Below are 24,797 nucleotides of genomic sequence, written 5' to 3'. Positions count from 1 at the left end.
TGGGACTGGATGCCATGATCTTTGTTTTCTGAATGTTGAGCTTCAAGCCAACCTTTTCACTCTCTTCTTTCGCTTTCATCAAAAGGCCTTTGAGTTCCTCTTCACTTTCTGCCATAAGGGTGGTGTCATCTGCATATCTGAGGTTATTGATATTTCTCCCGGCAATCTTGATTCCAGCTTGTGCTTCTTCCAGCCCAGCGTTCCTCATGATGTACTGTGCATATAAGTTAAATAAGCAGGGTGACAATATACAACCTTGATGTACTCCTTTTCCTATTTGGAACCAGTCTGTTGTTCCATGTCCAGTTCTAACTGTTGCTTCCTGACCTGCATACAGGTTTCTCAAGAGGCAGGTCAGGTGGTCTGGGATTCCCATCTCTTTCAGAATGTTCCACAGTTTATTGTGACCCACACAGTCAAAGGCTTTGGCATAGTCAATGAAGCAGAAAGAGATGTTTTTCTGGAACTCTCTTGCTTTCTCCATGATCCAGCAGATGTTGGCAATTTGATCTCTGGTGCCTCTGCCTTTTCTAAAACCTGCTTGAACATCAGGTGGATTCTTTACCAGCTGAGCCGCAAGGGAAGCCCCAGTTTTATTACATTTTATGCTGAATGTAGGACATGTGTTCTAAATAATCATAGAATATTCAAACTGAAAACTTTGAACATCTTTATTCAAAACTCTTAGTTGCTTCACTGTGGGACAATTTCTTCTTTTTCAAAAATTGTACCAAAGGAGAGTCTCTTTACCCAAAAAGAGAAGTTCATGGGCTTCTGTTGCCTAATCCCCTTCTTGGGAGACACAGTCGTATCTCCTTATCTGGGCTGTGAAGTTCAAGTCCAGTCATCTGACCAGAACTTCCTTCAGAGTGTCTGAAGGAAAATAACTTTCCCAAAGTTCAAGCTACTTGTTCTAGAACAGTAATCATGGTTCCTCCTACTCCAGCTCATGACTTAGAGTTCAAGTTTGTCTTCTGGTTGCAGGGGCTTACCAAGCCTGTATATTTCCCCTGCACCAGAGCTACCCACCAGGCTGTGGCTTCTGAGCCACGGAGACACAGGCAGAGATAGAAGCCAGAGTGGGGTGAGGCCAGAAGGCAAGAGGGAGGGGCAGCTGGTCTGGGACAAAAGTTAACTCTCACATCCCTTTGTGAACAGTGACTGGTTCCATTAGATTTAGGCTACATGTGCCTTGAAGTGCTTTGTAACACTGTGCACTGTGTGACCCAAACATCTGCACTGCACCTGCAGCCAGCAGTTTATTTATTTAAACACTGGCTTCCGGGCAATCACGGCCCGAATCCTTATAAACTGCATGTGCTAGGCTACTGCCGCTGTTACTCCTGTCTGACGGATGAGGAAACCGAGGGGTGGACAGAGGTGATGGAACTGGCCAAGGCCGGCACCAAGTTCCTGGCAGAGTGCAGCTGCCCACACGGGCAGTGTCAGCCCCAGAATTGAACGTCGTTCCTCCTCGGTGCCTCTCCCTGCAGAAAAAAATCATATGGTGATGCTGACAATAATAATTAGCTTTTCACTGACTTCAGTGCTAATCCTCCTTCAAGTCGCTTTGCCTGTTTATCTTTTATTGTTTAAAATTAGATTCTGGCCTTCAGGCAAGAGTGTCTTTTTTCCGAGCCTTATAATTTCTTTCCTTTCAGGGGCTTTATCGGGTGGCTGACAACAGAGTCTCTGTTTACTTTCTAGGCAACTGCAATGCTGTTTCTGTTCTAATAAGCCTGCTGTCCTGTCCTGTGTTGTTACAGCGCAAGCTCAAACTCACAGAGCTGCTGCGTCCGTACTGCTTCCCTAACTGCAGAGCATCCGATGGAGGAAGAAACGCAGGCCGGGGCTGGTGTAACGTTATGATGATGGGAGTGCTGCTGCTCAGACAGGATAAAGAGATCAGCAGTGTAGCTACTGAGGAGAAATGGAGTTTGTAACTACTTGCACGCTAATCCAAAAGTTCAGCCCCAAACTGAGTCCAGTGTTTGTAATTATATAAACAAACATTCACAGTAGGGGAAGGGTGAGGGGGAAGGGACAGTTAGGCAGTGGAGGGTGGACATGTACACTCTGCTATATTTAAAATGGGTAGCCAACAAGGACCTGCCATAAGCACAGGGAGCTCTGCTCAATGTTCTGTAGCAACCTAGTGGGAAAAGAATTGGAAAAAGAATAGAAACACGTATGTAGATAACTGAATCACTTTGCTGTAACCTGAAACTAACACAACATTGTTAAGCAACTATACTCCAATATAAAGTTAATTAATTAATTAAATGTGCTCAGGGAACAGTTTCTCTACTTCTCCCCTCCCCCGAAAACAGCATTCTCATAGGCCACAGTAGTTTTTTTTTTTTTTGAATGATGGCAAGAAGATAAGATTTCATTCAAAATAGCATTTAGGAATAAAGAAATGTGCAAGGCCTATGTGAAGAAAACTACAACAATACACCGAAGGACAGATTTAAAAAATGGAGAGGTACCTTGTTTCTGAATTAGAAGACTCTGTATTGAAAAGATGTTAATACATCCATAAAGTAATTCCAATAAAATCCCAGTTTAGGGGACAAGGTTGGCCTAAAGTTAGAAAGTAGACTCTGAAGCTGATCTGGAAGAATAACTAGTGAAATCAGCCAAGAAACTTTTGGAAAAGAATAACAAAGGTGATTTTGAACCTTTTTTGTTGCCTACAAGTTCTTTGTTCAAACAAAATTCTACTTCCCTATTCAGACACTTTGAGTGGGCCCTTTACTGCCTCCTGAGTGAAGTTCACGCTCCTTAAGCTACTAGGTGAACAGAGCGTTCTAACAGTGCCTGAGCGTGTTCTGGACAGCAGTGCTGTCACTTGAATAGAGCAGCCCTTCTGTTTACTGTATTTCCTTCCGCTCTTTGTCTGCGCTTTCAGGGTCCTATTCATAATACATCCAGAACGCCGAAAGCTTGGCTTGGGGGAGAGCAGTAAAGCCAAAACTGGGCTTGGAAGGGGGAGGTTCCAGAAAGAGCGCAAAGCACCAAGTGCTCAAAAATGCTGACCAAAGCTTTCAACCTACTGCCAGCCAACTAAGTGACGTGGGACTCTACCTGCAGCTTCTCTCCACCTATGTGTAAACTGTAAATTCCAGAGTCGCTTCTCTGCAGGAAGAGTAACCCATGTACTTCAGAATAACAGCCAGAGTGTGCAGCAGGTACCAGCCTGGGGTCTCACCACTTACCCACTGCCTGCCTGCTGGCCACATCTGTTCTGTGTCACACAGGGAGCTGTGGAGGTCACAGGAGTGGCCCGACACTGCAGCCTTGCCAGCAACAGAACAAGAATTCTATCCAGCTTTTCTCCCAAAGCTCTGCTCTGGCGGGTTTTCACTTTGTGTTCTTTGTTGTTGAACTGTTTAGCTGATTTACACTGTCGTGTCGGTTTCAGGTGTAGAGCACAGTGACTACATTATACACAAATGTGCATGTGTGTATATTCTGTTCAGATTCTTTTCCATTATAGGTTATTACAAAATGTTGAATATAGTTTCCTGTGCTGTACAGTAGGTCCTCGTTGGTTATCTATTTTATATATAATGATGTGTATCTCTTAACCCCAATCTCATTTATCCCTCCTCCCCGCCTTTCCCCTTTGGTTACCGTAAGTTTCTTTTCTGTGTCTGTGAGTCTGTTTCTGTTTTGTAAATAAGTTCATTTGTATAGTGCGTCGCTCAGTCGTGTCTGACTCTTTGCAACGCCGTGGTCTGTAGCCTGCCAGGCTCTTCTGTCAGTGGGATTCTCCCGGCAAGAACACTGGGGTGGGTTACCATTCCCTTCTTCAGGGGATCTTCCCAACCCAGGGATTGAACCCAGGGATTGAACCTTGCAGGCAGATTCCTGACCATCTAAGCCATCAGGGAAGTCCGGATAGTTTATTTTAGGTTCCACATATATGTCTCATGATATTTTTCTTTCTCTGCTGGCTTACCTCACTCAGGAGGCTTTGGAGCTGTGAGGGCCCCTGCGCTGTGTGGACTCTGCCGGCCGCCTGTGGGCCCCCACCCCGGCCCTGGCTGTGTTCTCCATCATGCCCTGCTTTTGGATCAGGCCTTCTCAGAGGGTCCAGGAAACCAAACTCCGTCCTCTGACCTTCTCACTTGCTGTGTTCTTCCTTCCAGCCCGCCTCCACTGTCACACCCTTACCCTGACTGCATCACCTCTGACAGCTCCGTCTCTCTCTTCCCACCCGGTGGCCCCCGCTTCCTACCTTTCAGCATCAGTGCTGACTTTCTCACTGCTCCTGACCATAACGTCCAGCGCCACTTTTGAGTTTTTACTTGAAAACCAGAGAGCCACAGACATCAGAGGACATGGTGAAATATCTGTGTCATGACCGTTAATTCTGCGCATGTTTAGCTTGGATCTGTTGGGGTGTGGCTTCTCTGTGTCAAGCTCCCTCGATCAAGGGTTCTCAGCAGGTTCTCTTCGCCTCCCAGGGGACATCTGTCAGTGTCTGGAGACACCTCCGGTCTTCGCAGGCAGGGAGGAGACTGCTGCTCGCACCCAGTGTGCTGTTGTTGTTCAGTCCCTCAGTCACGTCTGACTCTGCAACCCCATGGACTGCAGCTCTCCAGGCTTCCCTTCCTCTACCATCTCCCAGAGTTTGCTCAAATTCATGTCCATTGAGTCAGTGATGCCATCCAACCATCTCATCCTCTGTCATCCCCTTTTCCTCCCGCCCTCAATCTTTCCCAGCATCAGGATCTTTTCTAATGAGTCAGCTCTTCACATCAGGTGGCCAAAGCATTGGAGTTTCAGCCTCAACATCAGTCCTTCCAAAGAATATTCAGAACTGATTTCCTTTAGGATGGACTGGTTGAATCTCCTTACAGTCCAAGGAACTCTCAAGAGTCTTCTCCAACACCACAGTTCAAAAGCATCCATTCTTTGGCGTTCAAGTTTCTTTGTAGTCCAACTCTCACATCCATACATGACCACTGGAAAAACCACAGCTTTGACTAGACGGACCTTTGTCGGCAAAGTGATGTCTCTGCTTTTTAATATGCTATCTAGGTTAGTCATAGATTTTCTTCCAAGGAGCAAGCGTCTTTTAATTTCATGGCTGCAGTCAGCATCTGCAGTGATTTTGGAGCCCAAGAAAATAAAGTCTGTCACTGTTTCCATTGTTTCCCCATCTCTTTGCCATGAAGTGATGGGGCCAGATGCCATGAACTTCCTTTTTTGAATGTTGAGGTTTAAGCCAACTTTTTCACTCTCCTCTTTCACTTTCATCAAGAGGCTCTTTAGTTCCTCTTCGCTTTCTGCTGTAAGGGTGGTGTCATCTGCATATCTGAGGTTATTGCTATTTCTCCCGGCAGTCTGGATTCCAGCTTGTGCTTCACCCAGCCCTGCGTTTCGCATGATGTGCTCTGCATAGAAGTCAGATCAGCACAGTGACAATATATAGGCAGGGAGGAGGTTGCTATGGCGCCTAGTGTGTAGAGGCCAGGAATGCAGCTGGCTATCCTCTGATGCACAGGACACCACTGCAGCAAAGAATTAGTTCACCCCAGATGTCAGTAGAGCCATGGTTATGAAGCCCTGCCCTGTATTTGTATTAAAGTTCCCTCTGGGGAGGGAGATAGGAGGGAGGTTCAAGAGGGAGGGGACATTTGTATACCTATGGCTGATTCATGTTGATGTTTGACAGAAAGCAACAAAATTCTGTAAAGCAGTTATCCTTCAGTTGAAAAGAAAATAAATAGATAAAGAAAAGTTCCCTCATAGTCTAATCCTATATTTAGTACTCATGCCTCAGTGGAAGTGAGGATAAGAGGAAGGGGCTTCAATGGAATCTCAGTAACTGAAAATCAAACCCACAGGTCAGAAGAGGCGTTTGGAAACCCTACAGTGGGCTTAGGGAGCCACGCCCTTCCATTACCGCAGGCAGGGCGAAGCTGCCCGGTGAGCTGGCGGGTATAAAGGTGCCTCTAATTGACCTGTCGGCTGGTACTCAGAGCTGACGTGATCAGGAGTGCTATTTGATCTCTAGTCATTCCAGAATTTCCACTCTCGTGCCAAACATGTCTCTCCAGACGGCTGTTCTTCGCTCTTCCTTAAACTTCTCTTGAAGTTCATCTGAAGTCTTCATTTTTCAGAGGTGAGGTTTTTATGTTCTATGTTAAGTCTTCTGGAAAGATATCTGGTTCATACAAATTGGTGATACAGGAGGTGCCCATAATCTGGTACCTTTCTGGAGGCTAATAGTTGATGGTTTTTCTTTGCACTGTATTTCGGGGGCTAAAACGCAGAAGGGAAAACCCTTATTTTAGGCTGTGGACATGTGCTTTTAGTGTTTCCCAGGTGACGCAGTATAAAGAAGCCACCTGCTAATGCAGGAGACACCAGAGATGTGGGTTCGATTCCTGGGAGGGAGGATCCCCTGGAGGAGGAAATGGCAACCCCTTCCAGTATTCTTGCCTGGAGAATCCCGTGGACAGAGGAGCCTGGCGGGCTCCAGTCCATGGGGTTGCAAAAGAGCTGGATGCGACTGAGCACACACACACAGTGTGTTACAGCCTTTGTTTTCCTTTAGAAATATGTATTTTCTTAGGAAGATCATTTTAGGGATGCTGTTTTAGACATTTCCATACCTTAGGTGAGAAGGTTGCTTACTTCTGATGTTTGTTTGTCCTGAAGTCGGGTCGTCTTCAAATCAAGCTGTTTAGCAGGAATGCCTGGTTTTAAACTTTTGAATTCATCCTACATGACCTCAAATTTCCCTGTTTGCTGTGGGTACTGTTCAGATTATAAACTCCAGTGTTTCCCATGCTTCCTTTCTGTGCATGACATTTGTCAATAGTATTTGTAGCCTGACTGATTTCTGATTTTTCAGTGAGCAGGGTAAATGTTTGTTTCATGATTCTGATTGTTAGGCACTTTTTATCTCTCCTAGATGTTAAACTCATAGGCAAGATTACTGAGGCCAGAGCCAAATAAATCAGTGAGCATCTGGAAGAAATATTGCTTTTCTTTTTAATCATTTTATTTTCCTAAATATATATTGAAACATTTCCTTTATTTCTTATCAGAAAGTGTTCTGTTAGCTAGTAAATACAGTTGTTGAAAGTAAAGCATATTTTTTCTGTCTATTCTGAGCAAAAGTGTTTTAAATGTACTTTTCCAAGTGCATGTAGAAATATTTTTTTCTTTGAATTAAGGTTGACTTAGAGGGACTTTTCAGCCTTTTCCTATATTATGGAGAAATATGTGATGGATTTCGCTGTTTTGTTCTCAATATTTTTAGAAAATAATTGGCTGATACTTGCAGTGTGTTGTGTTCATGAAAAACAGGATTGGTTTTGCTAAGAGATGCTTTATTACAGGTGTTTGTGGCTGTTTCCTTGGCCACAGTCCATGAGGAGTGTTCCCGTGATCACTCTTGTCTTGGTCTTAAGGATCAACGGTTCTGAGGAATGGATTGAAAAACTGATACATTTTCCCCCAAGATTGCTATGGACTTATTCCCGGGCGCTCTTGGAGATGAACTTAATCCCAGAGTAAAATAAGCTAGAAATTACTTTAAATGTGGGTCGAGTTGACCCTGTGCCAGCATTACTGGGCTGTTGGGAGCCCCGTGGCGGGGCTCCGGGCGCAGGTCCTGAGACCAGCTCCGCCTGGGCTGAGCCAGAGGCAGCTCTCCGGCGCGTCCTACAATTTCTGCTCCACCTGCCCTTCTCCTCCCCCAGCTCTGTGTCCGCAGTCTCTGCACCAGGCCTGTGCTTCTCGTGGTCTGTCCTCTCCTGGACACTGTGGTCTTCTCATCCCCATCTTAGCTCGGATCAGGACAAATGCTGAAAGTCCAGAGAAAGCCCCCAGCCCACCCCCACCATCCCTTAGTCAGCCGTCTTGCCCACACCCCCTCCATTTTTCCTCCCTCTCCTTTTGACTCTCCCACTTTTCAGTCTCCAAACTGGCTCAAGTCTCTTCCATCCTTAAAAAAACAGATGGGCAAGTGAACACATCTCTCCCCACCCAAACCCTCTTCTTGCTTCTGTCTTCCTCCCGGGCTGTGATGTGTCATGTACTATATGAGCAGAAACCACTGAAAATGCTGGAATGTAGAATTTCAGCAAGAGAATACAATAGCCAGTGTTTATCGAGTTGCACATTAAAGGCTTTCCAGACCCTGTTGTCATCACTACATCTGCCTTGCTTAACACCGGTATTCACACCAGCCTTCTGAACAGTGGCTTCCAGAAGGCGCCTCTGTTATCTCTTTCTCTACGCAGCTACCCATCGTCTGTGTTGACTTGTTCTTGTATTATGATGATGATGATCTGGCTGTTCTGGGTCTAAGTCGCAGCATGCAAGATAGTCAATCTTAGTCGCAGCTTGCAGGATCTAGTTCCCTGACCAGGGGTCAAACCTGTATCCCCTACATCGGCAGTGTGGAGTCCTACCCACTGGACCACTGGGGAAGTCCCTGTGTTGGCTTGTTCTTGTCACTCCTCTTATTCATGAAATGTAGGGATCCCCGGATTCCTCCTGCCAGCCTGTTTTCTGTTACGTGCATGCTACCATTTTTCTCATCACCTTAAACCAGTTCATACTTCTGCTGCCAAAGTGCCTGTTGGACACCTCCAATAAGGCTTTCTGCCCCTGCTTCTAGTTCAGGCCAACCAAAACTCGAACTCATCACCTTGCTTAGAAAATCCAAAGGGATTTTAAACATATATTAAATGAAAAAGAAGTGTGGTGAATTGTTGGGTGCTAGGTAACTATGCAGAAAAAAACATTCCTAAAGTCATGCCACTTTTAGAATAGAGTTTCTATTCTCCATTGCTGCAAAAATATAAAATACACAGATCAATAGGAGTTGACGAGAAGCTATCGAAGTCCCTCGTTCTCCTGGGAGAATCACCCATCCATCCATCGTTTATGAACTGCCTTCTGTTCCCTGGGGTGAGCACGTGCACCCATCCCTGAAGAGCCCACTCAGTCCTGGGGGACAGTGAAGACCACACAGGCAGCAGTGAGGCTGAAGGATGTGGTCACAGGACACCCGGCCCGGGGTGGGTGCTCCGTAAGCAGGAGCTGTTTGTGTGCCAGAAACGAGCTCCCTCACGTTCCAGTCACTTGCCCCCAATATTTGTGTCCACCGGAGGCCTTCGGGATCTTGACTCTAGGGCCAAGTCCACTGTGGCCTGAGCTGGGCCAGCTGACTGGGAGGTGAATGGCACGCAGGGTCTGACTCCCTCACCTGACGCTCCTACCAGTGCCCTGGTCTTCCCAGAAGAGCCGGCTACACCCTTGACCTTGACCTGGCTACATTACTTTGTCAGTACCCATGGAGGCCCAGACTGAGCCCAAGGAGGCAGCCTGTCTGCTGTCTGTCCCAGCGAGCATCCCTGGCTGGCTCGGGCAGGGGGCACTGCTGTGTCAGATGGCGTACTGGACACTAAGGGCTTAGACTTGGGTTAAAAGCCGGGCTCCACTCTTCCAACATTCATCTGTGTGGACACGTGATACAACCTTTGTGGGCCTGAGCGTGTGTACAGGCAGACCTCTTTTCATTGTGCTTCATTTTACCGCACTTCAAAGATACTGTGGTTTTTTTTTTGTTTAACAAATAGAAGGTTTGTGGCAACCCTGTATTTAAGAAATATGTTTCATTAGGTTATCGCTGCCATAGATGGTGATTCCTTGGATGGACTTGGGCAAAGTAAATTAAAAGCCTCCTAAAGAGTATTCGCCATGCTTCATGCCATTAAGAATATTTGTGATTCACTGGAAGAGCTCAGGATATCAACATTGACAGAAGTCTGGAAGAAGTTAATTTCAGCTGTCATGGATGACTTTGAGAGCTCAAGACTTCAGAGAAGGAAGTAACTTCAGATGTGGTGGAAACAACAAGAGAACTAGAATTAGAAGTGGAGCCTGAAGGTGTGCCTGAATTGCTGCAATCTCATGACTAAATGACATTCACTGACTCATCCAACATGAGTTTGAGCAAACTTTGGGAGATGGTGAAGGACAGGGAAGCCTGGAGTGCTGCCGTCCATGAGGTTGCAAAGAGTCAGACACGACTTAGCAACTGAACAACAAAACATGACAAAACTTATAACTGAGAGTTTGCTTCTTGTGGACAAGCAATGTTAATGGTTTCTTGAGATGTAATCTACTCCTGTGAAGATCTGTTGAAATGTCAACAAAGGGTTTGGAATATTCCATAAACTTAGCTGATAAAGAGAGTTTGAGAGGAGGTACTCCAATTTTGAAAGAAGTGCTACTGTGGGCAAAAATGCTATCAAGCAGCATCGCATGCCACAGAGAAATCGTTTGTGAAAGGAAGGACCAATCACTGTGGCAAACTTCATTGTCATCTTATGTTAAGAAATTGCCACATCAGTTCTTAACCTTCAGCAACCTCAACACAGAGGCAAGACCCTCCTCCAGTGAAAAGATTATGACTTGCCAAAGGTTCAGATGATGGTTGGGGCTTCCCTAGTGACTCAGCGGTAAAGAATCTGTCTGCAATGCAGGAGACTAGGGTTCAACCCCTCTGGGTCAGGAAGATCCCCTGGAGGAGGGCATGGCAGCCCACTCTAGTATTCTTGCCCAGAGAATCCAATGGACACAGGGGCCTGTCAGGCTACAGTCCATGGGTCGCAAAGAGTCAGACATGCCTGAGGGACTGAGCACAGACACAGATGATGATTAGCATTTCTTTAGCAATTAAGTATTTTTAAATAAAGGGCCTCTTGAAAATAAGAGAGGGGAGTGAAGAGCTGGCTTAAACTTCAACATTCAAAAAACTAAGATCATGGCATCTGGCCCCAACACTTCATGGCAGATAGATGGGGAAACAATGGAAACAGTGACAGATTTTATTTTCTTGGGCCCCAAAATCACTGCAGATGGTGACTGCAGCCATGAAATTAAAAGACACTTGCTCCTTGGAAGAAAAGCTATAACAAACCTAGACAGCTTATTAAAAAATAGAGATATCACTTTGCTGACAGAGGTCCATATAGTCAAAATTATGGTTTTTCCAGTGGTCATGTATGGATGTGAGAGTAGGATCACAAGGAAAGCTGAGCACCGAGGAACTGATGCTTTTGAACTGTGGTGTTGGAGAAGACTCTTGAGAGTCCCTTGGACAGCAAGGAGATCCAACCAGTCCATCCTAAAGGAAGCCAGTCCTGAATATCCATTGGAAGGACTGATGCTGAAGCTGAAGCTCCAATACTTTGGCCACCTGATGCGAAGAGCTAAGTTATTGGAAAAGTCCCTGATGCTGGGAAAGATTGAGGGAAGGAGGAAAAGGGGACGACGGAGGATGAGGTGGTTGGATGGTATCACTGATTGAATGGACATGAGTTTGAGCAAGCTCCGGGAGATAGCGAAGGACAGGGAAGCCTGGCGTGCTGCCGTCCACGGGTCACAAAGAGCCGGACATCACTGAGCGACTGAACAACAAGGACCATTTTTAAATTAAGGTATACATTGTTTTTAGACATAATGCTCTTGCATGCTTAATAGACTGCAGTGTAGTGCAAGCATCTTTTTTTATCCGCTAGGATGCAAAAACTTCATGTGACTCTCTTTATTATGACACTCACTTTATTGCAGTGGTCTGGAACCAAACCCACAGTATTTCTAAGGCAAGCCTGTGTAAAATGCTTTGTAAACTGTAAGGTGTGGTGCAAATCTGGATAATCGCTTCATGAGCTTTACTATATGAAGTGTTTTTTTATTTTAGTCAAAGGGATCCATGGGAAGTTATAACATAATGTAAGCTCACTGTTTCTAGAAGTAATATAGAAATGGTTATTCTGCTGAAACCAATATGACTGGTGATTCATGTTCATGAAAAACAGCTGTGCTGGCTATGATTTGGAAAAATGGTTTTGTGCGAGTTATCTAAAGAGCCGGAAGACCAAGAACCACCCTGCTCTCCCAGGCCGGCCCTTTGCCTTGTCCTGCAAACCTGGAAGGGTTTGTCTTGGTTGCTGTAGCTTTCAGAACCAAACCACAGAAGCAGGCAATACTGGTGAACCTAGCAACAGCCCAACACCATGGAGACCAGTAAACGAGTTAGGGTGTGGCCCCAAAGTGGTTAAATGTTGTGGCGTTTGCTGGTGAGCTAGGAGTCTGATGTTCCTAGAACAAAATTAAATCATTCTACTTACCTTTTTGTCCTTTATTAAGCGTCCCTTAAGAAGTTAAGTTCCTGCACGTAATCTTGCATGTCGGAGAACTGCTTTTGAGATCTGGGACGTTACACTTTTGGGGGGAAGGCTCAAAGCAGCATAAGCATGGTGGCTTTTAGGAATGCCCGGGACAATCGGAGATTTCACAAAACCTGAGGCCCCTCTCAGGACAGAGTCCCTGGGTTTACAGTGCCTGGGTGCTTGTAGGTGAGTGACTGCCTGCAGCTTGGAAGGAGTGAAAGTAGAGTCAACCTGCTAGAAGTGGGGATCTTGACCAAAAGGAGGGAAAACGGAACCTGTGTCATTGACCTCACAGCTCTTAATATAAAGACCCTGGGTCCACACTGGAGCAGTCAGGATGGATGGCCACCCTCTTCCTGGCCCTTCCCCGGTCCCCCCCACCCCCGCCCCATTTTGCAGCTCAGATCTTTCTAAGGTGCCCTGGGTTTCTTCTGCCAGCCTCCCTGAGAATGGAACCTGGGGGCTTCTTGTCAGATTTCTTCTTACCTGACGCTCTTAGGTGATTCTGGTTTTGTCTTCCCCAATTGAAAGGATTTAGATTATTCTGCCTAGTAGAGGAAGAAATGGTAACCCACTGCCATATTCTCACCAGGAGAATCCCATGGACAGAGGAGCCTGGCGGGCTACAGTACACAGGGTCGCAGAGTCGGACATGACTGAGCACACAAACACACGCCTAGTGACCTAAAGCTGTGAGCACCAGGCTAAAAATGTAGTGCCCGTCCATGGCTTCTCTTCTACAAAATGTCACCTTCTTTGACTTCTGCGTGCACTTTCCCAGCGCCAAGTGTGTAGGCGCCACTCAGTAGTCATCCTCACAAGCGTGCATGATGAGTTTCAAAAACAAGAGCAGGGTGGGTGCTGCCGGGAGAGGGCCCCTTTTCACTGGAGAGCTGCTTATATCAAAATGAAGGCAACTAGACCCTCTACACTGTGTTCTGGGGCCCCGGCATCTAAATAACACAGAGAAGTGTGAATTCTGCAGCACTTAAAAAACAGACTGACATTTGCCCTACAGCTGGGACCGGTCTGAGCTGTCCCCCCAGGGTGGCCGGCTGGAACACATGTCAGAATGTCATGGCCTCTCGTCTAGAAGGATGTTGGTACAGCTGCTGCTACTACTGGGTGGAGTCAGAAATCTCTTGTGCCTTTACTATTATTATCTTACTGTTGGTGTTGTTAGTTTGTTCCTGGGACTAAAATTAATGAGCCAGTTGCTTCCTCTGGGACAGTGTCCTGCCACCTGGGGCCTCTGCAGCCGGGCCCTCCCGTAGCTTCTGTGGGGCTGTGGGTTTGTTGTCTTCTCTGGGGCCACTCACCATCTCTCCCAAGTCTCAGCCATCTTAACCCGTTGCTGCCCAGCTTCCCTCCTGCTGCAGAGCAGGGCAGGCAGGCCTGGGTGCCTTGTGGGGGGGTTTCTGGAGGCAGGGGGAAGACAGGGGGCCAAGAGCAGCCAGGCGGCTTCACTGACTGTGCTCAGGGGGCCTCCCCTTCACCCTGGGCACTTTCATTATCACTGGCAGGTTTCAGATGAAACTCGAGACACAGGGGCTACGTAATTTGGTCACCGTCCTACAGTCAGTCTGGCCAAGAACTGAGCCAGGGGGTTTAACTCCAGGGCCCACTTTCCTGTGCGGTTTTCACAAGGCTGATAACTAGCAACTGGAAGGCCACCTGGTAGGTGGTGGGGGGGTGCCTACAAGCATTGCCCTGAGACCCGCAGGACAAATGAAGCCTGTTTCCTGTGCCCGGCTCAGGGAGATGTGGTCACAGGGTTCCAGGTGGCAAGCAGCTCTAGAATCTGCTGATCTACATCAGAATTCCAACTGAAGGTTCCCAGAAGGCGGTTTTATTAATGGATTATCCTTCTCAGCTGTGGAGCTGTTACTCAAATTATCTTTGCTTTCCACCAGAGATTCCCCAAATCCCATATGTATTTACATAAAATAACTATGCCAAAGCCTTTGACTGTGTGGATCACAATAAACTGTGGAACATTCTGAAAGAGATGGGAATCCCAGACCACCTGACCTGCCTCTTGAGAAACCTGTATGCAGGTCAGGAAGCAACAGTTAGAACTGGACATGGAACAACAGGCTGGTTCCAAATAGGAAAAGGTGTACGTCAAGGCTGTATATTGTCACCTTGCTTATTTAACTTATATGCAGAGTACATCATGAGGAACGCTGGGCTGGAAGAAGCACAAGCTGGAATCAAGATTGCTGGGAGAAATATCAATAACCTCAGATATGCAGATGACACTACCCTTATGGCAGAAAGTGAAGAGGAACTCAAAAGCCTCTTGATGAAAGTGAAAGAGGAGAGTGAAAAGGTTGGCTTGAAGATCAACATTGAGAAAACAAAGATCATGGCATCTGGTCCCATCACTTCATGGGAAATAGATGGAAAAACAGTGGAAACAGTGTCAGACTTTATTTTTTGGGGCTCCAAAATCACTGCAGATGCTGATTGCAGCCATGAAATTAAAAGACGCTTGCTCCTTGGAAGGAAAGTTATGACCAACCTTGATAATATATTAAAAAGCAGAGACATTACTTTGCCAACCAAGGTCCGTCTAGTCAAGGCAATGGTTTTTCCCGTGGTCATGTATGGATGTGAGAGTTGGACTGTGAAGAAAGCCGATCGCCGAAGAATCGATGCTTTTGAACTGTGGTGTTGGAGAAGACTCTTGAGAGTCCCTTATACTGCAAGGAGATCCAACCAGTCCATTCTAAAGGAGATCAATCCTGGATGTTCATTGGAGGGACTGATGCTAAAGCTGAAACTGCAATACTTTGGCCACCTCATGCAACGAGTTGACTCACTGGAAAAGACTCTGATGCTGGGAAAGGTTGGGGGCGGGAGGGGAAGGGGACGACGGAGAATGAGATGGCTGCATGGCATCACCGACTCTGTGGACATGAGTTTGAGTGTACTCCGGGAGTTGGTGATGGACAGGGAGGCCTGGCCTGCTGTGATTCATGGGGTCGCGGAGAGTCGGACACGACTGAGCGACTGAACTGAACTGAACTGAACTTAAAATTATTTTCTCCAACGTGCTTAATCAAGAACTGTTAACACACTAACAGATTTTAACAGCGTTACAGCAAGAAGACAAGGTATTAAAGGCATGCATCTCAGTCTTTCTGAAAATTATTCAGAACCTGACAGTGCTGTGCATTAAAGCTTGGCGGCTATGTTCCCCTTCATCAAAGTTGACACCTGCTGTTTCTCCCGCAGCGGCCACTCTGGGTCTTTACTCGGCTTTGCTCTTCTGCTGCCCCTACTCCCTCCTAGGTTAGAACCTCCCGTCCTCCCAGAACCTCCTCTGTCCACCCCACCCCGTCCTCCACACACACATACACCCTTCCTTCCAGAGCCCCCTCCCCTGAAGCCGGAGCGGGAAGGTGAGCGCATACAGTCCTCCGCGCTGACACTTTACTGGGAGCTAGGTTAGGGTAGCGGAGATGGGGAAACCGGGCGACGGTAACATTTTAGTGCGCATCGGTGGTCTCTCAAGACGCTTGCTGGAGCCGCCTTTGCAGAGACCTCGGCCCAACCTTCCTGTTGGAAGTTTTCATTTTGAGGCGGGGAGGTGGTCTTTCTGAGAAGGGCTTCCGAACACGTGCCCTCAGGGCGAGGTCAGCAGGGGCCGGGGCCGCCTGAACGCGGCGTAGGAGCAGGGGGCGCCGCGGACGCGGGGCATGGCCAGGACAGGCTGGCGTTCTGATAAAAATCTGCGTCCTTCCTTCCCGTCGCTCCCGCCCCGGCCTGGCGAGGTCGGGACATGTTTCCATGGTTGGTTTATAGGACTTTTAAAGAACGAGTCACGCGTGTTCTGGGGCTGGAGGAGGCGCGTGCGGAGCCGCGGGGGCCCCGTCCCGCCGCGGACACTCCCCTCCGCGCGGCCCGGGCCTCGCACGACCTCCCGCAGGACCCTGGACGGTGCGGCCAACCCCTCCGCCCCCACCAACCCCGGCCCTGAGACCCCGGATCCGCACCGAACCTCATTCTTCTGCCGCGGCTTGCTGAGCGGGAGCCGGGCAGGGGGCGCACCCGGCCCTCGGATGCTTGTTCTCATCCCAGCGGGCCGCGCGTTCCGGTCGCCCTAGAAGGCGGCCCTTTCTCCGGGGGACGCGTTAACGGTGTACCCCGGCCAGCAGACGCTGCGGAGCTCGGGCGAGGCTGCCGTGTCCGTAGAAGCTCAATTTGGCCTGAATTTGGGGCCGCAGCCCAGCACCGACGGCGCGGGGGCGGTGAGGGAGGCGGAGGCTGGCGGGGGTGCAGGCGGGGCCTGGGGAGACTGTCCGCCCTGCCCCCGGAGGACTCCGCCCCCAGGACCCCGCCCCCGGAGGACTCCGCCCTCAGGACCCCGCCCCCAGGACCCCGCCCCCGGAGGACTCCGCCCCCCAGGACCCCGCCCCTGTGCGGAACCCTCCCCCGCACCGACCCCTCCCCGAGGGGAGCCGGGCCCCGCGCGCACCTCCCCACTCCCGCATCTTCCAAAGCTCCTCGGTTCGCCGTCCCTCCGCGGGTGGTGGGTGACCGGGGCCGGCCGGGGGTCTCCTCCTCGGGTGGGGACAGAAGGGGGCTGCCTGGTGATTAATGACCGCGCCGGGGGGCGCGGCGTGGGGGCGGAGCGCGCCGGGGGGACCCGGAGGGCGGCGGGGGCGGGGCGCAGGGGCGGAGCTCGCGGGGGACCGGCCCCGTCTCCTCGGCTCCCCGCGCCGCCCCCGGCCCCGGCCCGCCGGCCCTGGCCACCTGCGCCCCGCCCCTGCGGCCGCGCCCGAGCCCGGAACCGCGGAGGCGCGCTCCGCCGGGCCGAGGGCGAGGTTGCCGTCCCGACGCGCGGGTCGTCTCCGGCACCGCGATTCCGCCGTTCTCGGCATGCGGCTGAGCTGAGAGCCCGCCCGCGGATCCCGAGAGCCCGGCGTCCACTGAGGATCTCTGCTGGCTGTGTGAGAAGGTGGTCTTGAGCCGGCAGGATGACCAACCCTGCGGCCGCGCAGAACCAGGAGATAGACTGCCTGAGCCCAGAAGCTCAGAGACTGGTAAGAGGAAAACATGTCTTTGAAACGTTCGGTTCTGGCTGCGAATGCTTGGACCTTGTGCATGTGCTGGGGCCGGCCGAGGGCGGGCGCCACCTTCCACCGCAACCATCTGTGCTTAGTGAGGTGTGGGTGGGCCCCGCCTGGCCGGGGACCCCCTTAAGCGAAAGTCCGATCCCAGGCGAGGATGAGCGGCGGGGCGGGGTGGGGTGTTCTCGGTTCAGTTCGCGGATTCGTTTGTGCCGCCCTCCTTGCGCCCCGGAAAGCATGTTTCCCCGGACGGCGTTCCTCCCCACGGCGGAAGGGAACTCGGTCTAGTCCACTCTGGCCGCATTGACAGGCTCTGTCCAGTTGGGTGTTTCGTCCGTGGATCCAGCCGAGATCTGAGACCTGCGCGTGGTCTGGAGTTTCACTCAGAACTGCTAGTTTGATGTTTTACAAAATACAGCACCTGGGCACTGGTGCCCCGGGGCGGTGCCTTCACCCTGAGGCTGGCACCCCCAGTGGCAGGGTGGTTTGGAGTGCTTATCCTTCTCTGGGCCTTAGAACTTTCTCTAGTTCCCTAAGACTCCAGTTCCCAAATCCTCTTTGGCTGGTCTCCTGGGGTCTCTGCGTCTGGAGGGGACCTTTCATATGTGGAGTTTTGCAGTTTTCCAGCTCAACACCCAGTATTGGGACCATGGATGTGAGGCATTATTAGAGTCCGGCAGCGGATGAAGTGGGGAAGGTTTGTAATTACCCATTTTCGTGTGGCTTGTGGCTGATCATGAATGGGAATATTTGAAAGTGAAAGGGTGAAATTTGGAAAAGACATACATTATTAGTACTGTAGAGGGAGAGAGAGAGAGACCCTAGATTTCCACTTTATTGGGCCTTTGTGTAACCTTAATTGAAGAGTGAGCCCCCCCCAAATCACTCCTTCACCAGACAGGAATTAACCACCTACTGAATGTTTCTGGAAGGTTCAAGATGAGTAAGACTGCCCTGCCCTCAGCTTCCTGGTCAACCCCAGAAAGAGGTGTAGAAATAGACTCTGATGAACACACACTTGAAAATTGCATTCCTTACTGAGGACTGTCAGGTGGGTATTATTTTTAATGTCCACATTCGGTGTGCTCCTCTGGCCTCACTTAAGGTTCCAGCCTCGAACCAGACCCTTGGATCTGGTTCCTACCCCTTCGCCTAATTGGGAACCTGCAGAGAGAGCCTTGCGTCAGCATCAGGGAAGGGCCCTTGGAAGAAAGGAGGGGAGCGCTCTGAGAAAGGCTGGTGCTCCCAGGAGCCGCCTAGGCAAGCCATAGATGGCAAGAACAGACTGATGTTAGTCCTGGGCAAGATTCGAGCTCAGAGGAATGAACTGCTGGGCACGGAGAAGAACAGAGTGACCGTGGGGAGCAGGATCTGAGGCAGGAGTAGAAACAGCATCTCTTGCTCGATGGCACCCGATGCAGCGTATCCTTAAGCCTTAACTTACCCCGGGATAGGGTCTGGTGGAGATGTGTGCCTCACAGAGATGCTGCCGGGAGCCGGTGCCAGGAGAGACTGGAACAGCTGCTCATTGAGAAGGTGCCCACCGCCTCCTCCCCGCGATTCCAGGATCCAGTACAGTCAGAAAACTAAGGCTGTTTCTCTTTTTTGTAAGTTGTGAGTAGAATTCATTTGGCAGTGATGGGAGGCTATTTGTGTCCTCTCCCAAGTCTCATCATATTGTGGGGTCCTGTGCCAAGGTCCCCAGGTCCCATTAATTTGGCTGATGGGAGGCTGTTTTCAGCCTTTATTCATCTTAGTGTGAATGCTCATACATTTCTCTGCAACCCCGTTAAGGTACTTGATTAAGGACTGTTACTCTGAGTTGTTATAGAACATACAGTGTATGCTTATTACCCTTCTAAAACCCAAAAATGCTGAATTCTGAAACATCCTTGGTCCCAGGGGTTTTCAGTAATCAGTTGTGAACTTGTTAGAGTTTTTGTTTGGGAGAGGGCTTGTTGGGGAGGGGTTTGTTTTTAGTAAAAAAAAAAGCAAAAAAAAAAAAAATTTTTTTAAGCAGAACATGGGGAACAAAAGTAAAACACAGTCCTTGTTTTATGACGTTAGTGATTGAAAGGAAACAACTGGGGTGGGGTGTTGGGTGGGCCATGTCCGAATGACTTACCCAGCGGCCACGCTGGGCACTAGTATTCCAGCCAGAGAAGGGTGGGCATTTCAGACTGATTTGTGCCGGCTTGTGTTCAGTGCTCAGTGACCCTGTCTCCCTTCCGGGAACAGGGGTCCCCAGTGGAGGAGGAGGAAGGCCGGGGCCCCATGGGTGTGAGACCAGAGCTGGGATTGGCGGGAGGACATGGATTTGTCTAGCTCCACCTCAAAGCAAAAAGCAGGATCTGAGCAGGAAGTCCAGGCTCCTTGCAGGAGTGGACGGTGTGGAAACCATGTTTCCTTAACTTGGGTAACTTCCCTGTGTCCACGCTGGGTTGTGTCAGCTGGCTGCTTTCCACACACTGAGCAGCACAGAGTCCTCACAAACAACCAGCCCCATCCTAAGAGAGGCTGTTGGGGGGAACGTGGACCCCTCAAGTCTCATCTCATTGTAGGTACCTGTGCCCAGGTCCCCTGGTCCTGGCGAGTAGAAACACAGTGCTAGGGTGCCTGGCCCTGCTAGGCTTAGCCTGAGACTCTCTGGGTGTTGGAATCCTGGTCTGTTTTAGATGGATTATTTCCCCAAGCACTTAAGATATAAAAGCAGTAAGTTAGGTCTTTTCTCTTAGTGGTAAGAGTGTCTGTCCCACTAGGGCAAAGATGGAGACTCAATTTCCCCTTTTCTTTAAGAATTAGTTTCTGTTCAGCCTGAACTAATGTCAGCGGAGCGGAAGCCTTGTTCACACACTTTTTTTTTCTCAGATCCTGCAGTCTAAACTGCCACTTACACTGAGCACAGGAAATCATGTTATTTATAGCGGCTCAAGTGTTTTCAGACAAAGTTGATCGGCGTATTACCTGATTAAGAGTGAGGTTCTTATCTAGTTTCTGCAGAATTAGGCCGCATGTTGGTGTGATGTGTTTGCTCCTCAAAAGGCAATGTTCAGGAGGAAATTCTTATCCTTGAAAAATCAGGCTGTGTGACTCAGTGAAGGAAATGTTTATGACCGGTTGGTTACTCATATGCCAGTGTTCCCAGAATATCTGATCATACTTAAAAGTTTTAACCTTGGAGTCCCTTTGGCCATAGGGTTTGGGTTACTAACCTGTTACAGCAGGAAGGCTGTTATATCTCACTGTATGTTAGACTTGGGTCAGAGAGAGGAATTTTTGTTACTTCACTGCTTTTACTCTGGGCATCCCAATTTTAGTGTGGGTGTGTGTGTTTTAAAGCAGGTTATTTCCATATTTTCATGGAATGGATTTACCAGGACTTTTACTGTTCAGACTATCTGGAAAAAATAAATGAACTTCTAATTTAAACAAAGCACTGTTTTGACTACATCCAAGATTCAGTGATTAAGAATCCCTGTGCGTTTGATGGTGCCCCACTACTTTAATCCCCTTTCTGAGGCTGATGTTTTTGTTTAGGGGAGGGCCAGAGTTTCAAGTGGTTTTCTCCTTCATGCTATAAGTTGACAACTTTAAAACCTGTGTAAATACTTTGGTCTGGACTCTGAAGGAGAGCTACTTTGTAGCTTAAATTACTATAAAGATTTACTTTTCTTTTTAACTAAAATGTTTCATTTATGTGTTTGTGTCATGGAGCTTATCAGAGCAACATGGTTTCTGATCCTCAGGTCTGTTTTATCTCTGGCCAGTAGGTGTGGAATTCTTGCTGGTGGGAGAGAAACAGGAGTGGGCTTTTGGTGTGGGTGGGGTATCTCCCCAGCACACTTACTCCTGGTGGGTGCTTCGGCAGGCTCGTTTTCTCCCTTGTCTTCTAAGCTCCTCCGAGCTGAGTTCACATGCTGTGACAGAGACACTGTAGGTAGACACAGTTGGTAGCGTTTCCTAAACCCCTGCCGCGTCAGCCATCTTCAGCGTTTCCTGTAGAAGTCTTCCCTTGCCCTGGCATATCTCAGAGGCAGTTTGGTTGTCTCTCCTTACACATAAAGCAAAGATGGGCTCAGAAAGTTCAGGGGACTTTCCCAAGACTGCACAGCCACAGGCCGCCGGGCCCGTTGGGCCCCAGGCAGGATGGTTCAGAGCTGGTGATGGTAACTGCCGCCCCTGTCCAGCCTGCTCAGGCGAGGTCTGGCGAGGCGGCAGGAGAGCATCCTTGCTGTTGTCAGCCAGTCTCCTGAGCCCTGGGCCCTCACAGCCCCAGGCTCAGGCCAAAGGACTTCTTTCTGCTAAGGCAGCCTCTTAGGACACACGTCCTTGCAACTCAAGTTTTGATTTGATTAACATTTCCTTTCTATTTCTGGTAGTTTTTCAGACAAAAGAACTCTCAATGGGTTATTTTTTCTAAATAAGGACATGAATAGAAACCAGATAGCTGCCAGCATTTTTATTTTTCTCTAGTTCATACCGTACCCACGTTTTAGCTTTCACTTGGGTCAACCCACAGCGGGAACTGCTGGGTACCAGCCTCATTCCCATGTGTTGTAAAGCTCCTCCCCACCATCCAAACATACGAGCCTGCCAAGGATGAAATGAGGGCCCTGGCTCTTCCCTGGCTGGTCCCGGAGCATCACTTGGGCAGAGGACAAGGTGTTGGTAGCTGTGTGCTCCCTGCGTGGGAAAGCATGGTGCTGCTGGAGCAGCAAGTCTTTGTTTTGGGAAGGAACAGTGTCAGTGTTTTGTGTCATCTTAAAGGTGTGGGGGCTTCCCAGATGGCTCATTGGTAAAGAATCTGCCAGCAATGCAGGAGAGACAGGTTCGATCCCTGGGTCGGGAAGATCTCCCGGAGAAGGACATGGCAACCCACTGCAGTATTCTTGCCTAGAGAATCCCATGGACAGGGGAGCCTGGGCTGGAGTCCATGGAGGTCACAAAGAGTCCAATACAACTTAGTGACTGAACAGCAAGAAAAGTATGCAGTTTATAAGGAAGAACCTGAGCAGAGCAGGTGAAATGAAGGGCATGGAGCCCAGATGCATTGCCCAGGGGGAACCTGTCACGTGGAGCCCTGCTCAGGTGAGGCCAGGCTGCTCTCACGTGTCACTTGTCAGTTACACACGAGGTTATTTGCAGTCACTGCTTGCTTGTAGCTCCAATATGTTGAGACCATTGAAGGAAGTATGTACATCCCTCATCTCAGAAAAGCATTTAAAATGTGTTAACAGCAAGAGGAGAATGTTTTGCATGGAAAATACTGTGCACTGTTTTGTTTTGTTTTTTTCCGTTCCGTTCCGTCGCTCAGTCGTGTCCGACTCTTTGCGACCCCGTGCACTGGAGCCTACCAGGCTTCTCCATCCATGGGATTCTCCAGGCAAGAATACCGGAGTGGGTTACCGTTTCCTTCTCCAGGGGATCTTCCCGACCCAGGGATCAAACCCGGGTCTCCCGCATTGGAGGCAGACGCTTTAACCTCTGTTTTTGTTCATTTTATTTTTGGCTGTGTTGGGTCTTCCTTGCTGCGCACAGGCTTTCTCTAGCTGCAGCGTGCGGGGCTACTCTAGTTGCAGTGCGCAGGCTTCTCACTGCGGGGACTTCTCTTGCTGCAGAGCACGGGCCCTCGGTGCACGCGCCTCAGTCTTGCGGCCTGTGGGCTCAGTGGGTGCGGTTTTCAGACTCTAGAGCACAGGCTCGGTAGTTGTGGCACAGGGCTTAGTTGCTCCGTGGCATTTGGGTTCTTCCTAGGCCAGGGATCGAACCTGTGTCTCCTGCATTGGCAGGCGGATTCTTTACCACTGAGCCACCAGGGAAGCCCTAAGTATGCACCGTTTTTATTCATCAGCTTGAGTGCGGGTCGCTGCTAAGCTGAAGATTGTTCTGTGAAGGTTGAATAGGTAATTGCTGTTAGTCTGCTCTCCATTAAGTAACATGAATACTTTTGTTCCTGATTAAAATTTTTGTTCTTTTGGTGTGTTTCTCTGAGAAGTAAAGTCAGGAGATTTCCAGTAGCAAAACGGGGAAAGAAAACTCTGTGGACAGTCTCAGTGTAACAGATAATTCACCCCTTTGTAGACCAAACATTTCAGAGGCAAAGCAGGCTCCCAGAGATCGTATCACTGGGTTTCCAAAGTGATGTAATTTGTCCAAGTTCACATAATGGGCCAGCAGCAGAGTCAGCACTCCCAGCTTGGTCTTGAGACCCCTCTCAGCACAGCCTGTCTTTGGAAACCCTGGACCCTGCTGAGAACACCGCCTCCAGGAGAGGTGGGTTCTACGCCTGGTCCCCCGAGACCAGAGGATGCGATGCCAGGACTCAACCTGTGGGCACTGACACGAGTGGTCTTGTGAGGTCAAGGCTTCTTTGAAGGCTGCTGTTTTATCATAAAATTCCACGATCATTTTATAGTCCATAACTCACCTGATTTGATTTTGATGGTAACAGTGTTTTAGATAACCGATTAAACTTTAGCCTGATTGGTCCTTAACTGCATGTCCTCCATGTTGTCAAGTGAAATTGAGAACTTGTTTATTCTGTGGCTTCAGCACTGGCCCCCAGGCCTGTGCCCTGAACCTGTGGTCAGGCTGTTTCAACAAGCGTGGACATGCAATGGAGGGGTTCCGTGCCCCTGTTGCACCCCAGAGTTTTAGAAAGGGGCTCCCAGCCATGTCAGACCCAATGTCCCTTTTTATAACGAGTTTTTAATATCCTTGTTACTAAACCTGAAATGAAATTCCTAGTGGTAGAAATGACCTTCACATATAATTTCAAGTCAATATAATGTTTGAACTGTAACATTAAAAAGAAATCAAATGAAAGTAAAGTGCAGGAACAGAATGTGAATATTATGACTAACTCTTGGGAAGGTTCTGAACAAAGCCATGTATAATCTTTCCTGATTTCCATGCAGATTGCATTCCTGGAATATTCAATGTATGTTGAAACTACTGATAACATTTTGAATTTACATGTGAGTCGAAATCAGTTTGTAGGTCTGAAAGTTATGAATATGGTTTTTGGATCTGCTTGAATAGCCAGTGGGAAAGTTCCTCATTGTACAGGCCTGCCCGAGGACAGGATGGTTGCCATGCCATGCCCTGCCCCCAAATGCCATCAGTCTCTGCTCCAATCACTGTGACTTCCCAACACCTGCCCCCTCCCCCCTGCATTTCCTAAATGCCCTCTGAGAGCTGGCACATGCTCCTTGACAGCATCATCCCAAAGTGCCTTCTCCCTGGCGATCATAATTACAGTCGTGGCTGGAAAGAGCAGGCCCCCTCATGGAGGGACTTACCATGATTGCCTGAGCAAGGGGGTTGGAAAGATGAAATTTTGAGACTGGAGTAAATGCCCGTGGCAGCTGAGGGGCATGGAAGGGCAGTGGACACACATACAGAGACGCGGATCACACTGATTCTGGACTGCCAGCCGGAATGTTCCCTCTCCTGTTCCTGCCTGTGCGGGAGAACACATGGCCCCATCTACTTGGTTACTTTGAAT

General features: G+C 49.1%; 1 protein-coding gene across 35 annotated transcripts in view; it reads left to right on the top strand.

Moving 5' to 3' along the window:
- The window catches only part of LRRFIP1 (LRR binding FLII interacting protein 1), a 161,490-nt gene that overhangs the window by 50,493 nt on the left and 86,200 nt on the right, over window positions 1-24,797 (top strand). The window contains exon 1 of one of the 35 annotated variants that reach the window (XM_055402327.2): window positions 16,921-17,263. The exons of 26 other annotated variants lie outside the window; for them this stretch is intronic. In XM_055402327.2, the coding sequence (XP_055258302.2) occupies window positions 17,198-17,263 (66 nt within the window). In that variant the 5' untranslated portion in view covers window positions 16,921-17,197. Of the gene's footprint in view, window positions 1-16,920; window positions 17,264-24,797 lie in introns of those variants that run through there. 8 more of the 35 variants (XM_055402334.2, XM_055402336.2, XM_088835090.1 and 5 more) reach the window with 8 other exon arrangements.

This window comes from Moschus berezovskii, chromosome 4 (genome assembly GCF_049115385.1).
Source record: "Moschus berezovskii isolate FMDL1 chromosome 4, NW_MosBer_1.0, whole genome shotgun sequence".
NCBI classification, from domain to species: domain Eukaryota; kingdom Metazoa; phylum Chordata; class Mammalia; order Artiodactyla; family Moschidae; genus Moschus; species Moschus berezovskii.
Note: the sequence above shows the minus strand (reverse complement) of the source record. Positions and strands in the feature narration are given on the sequence as shown.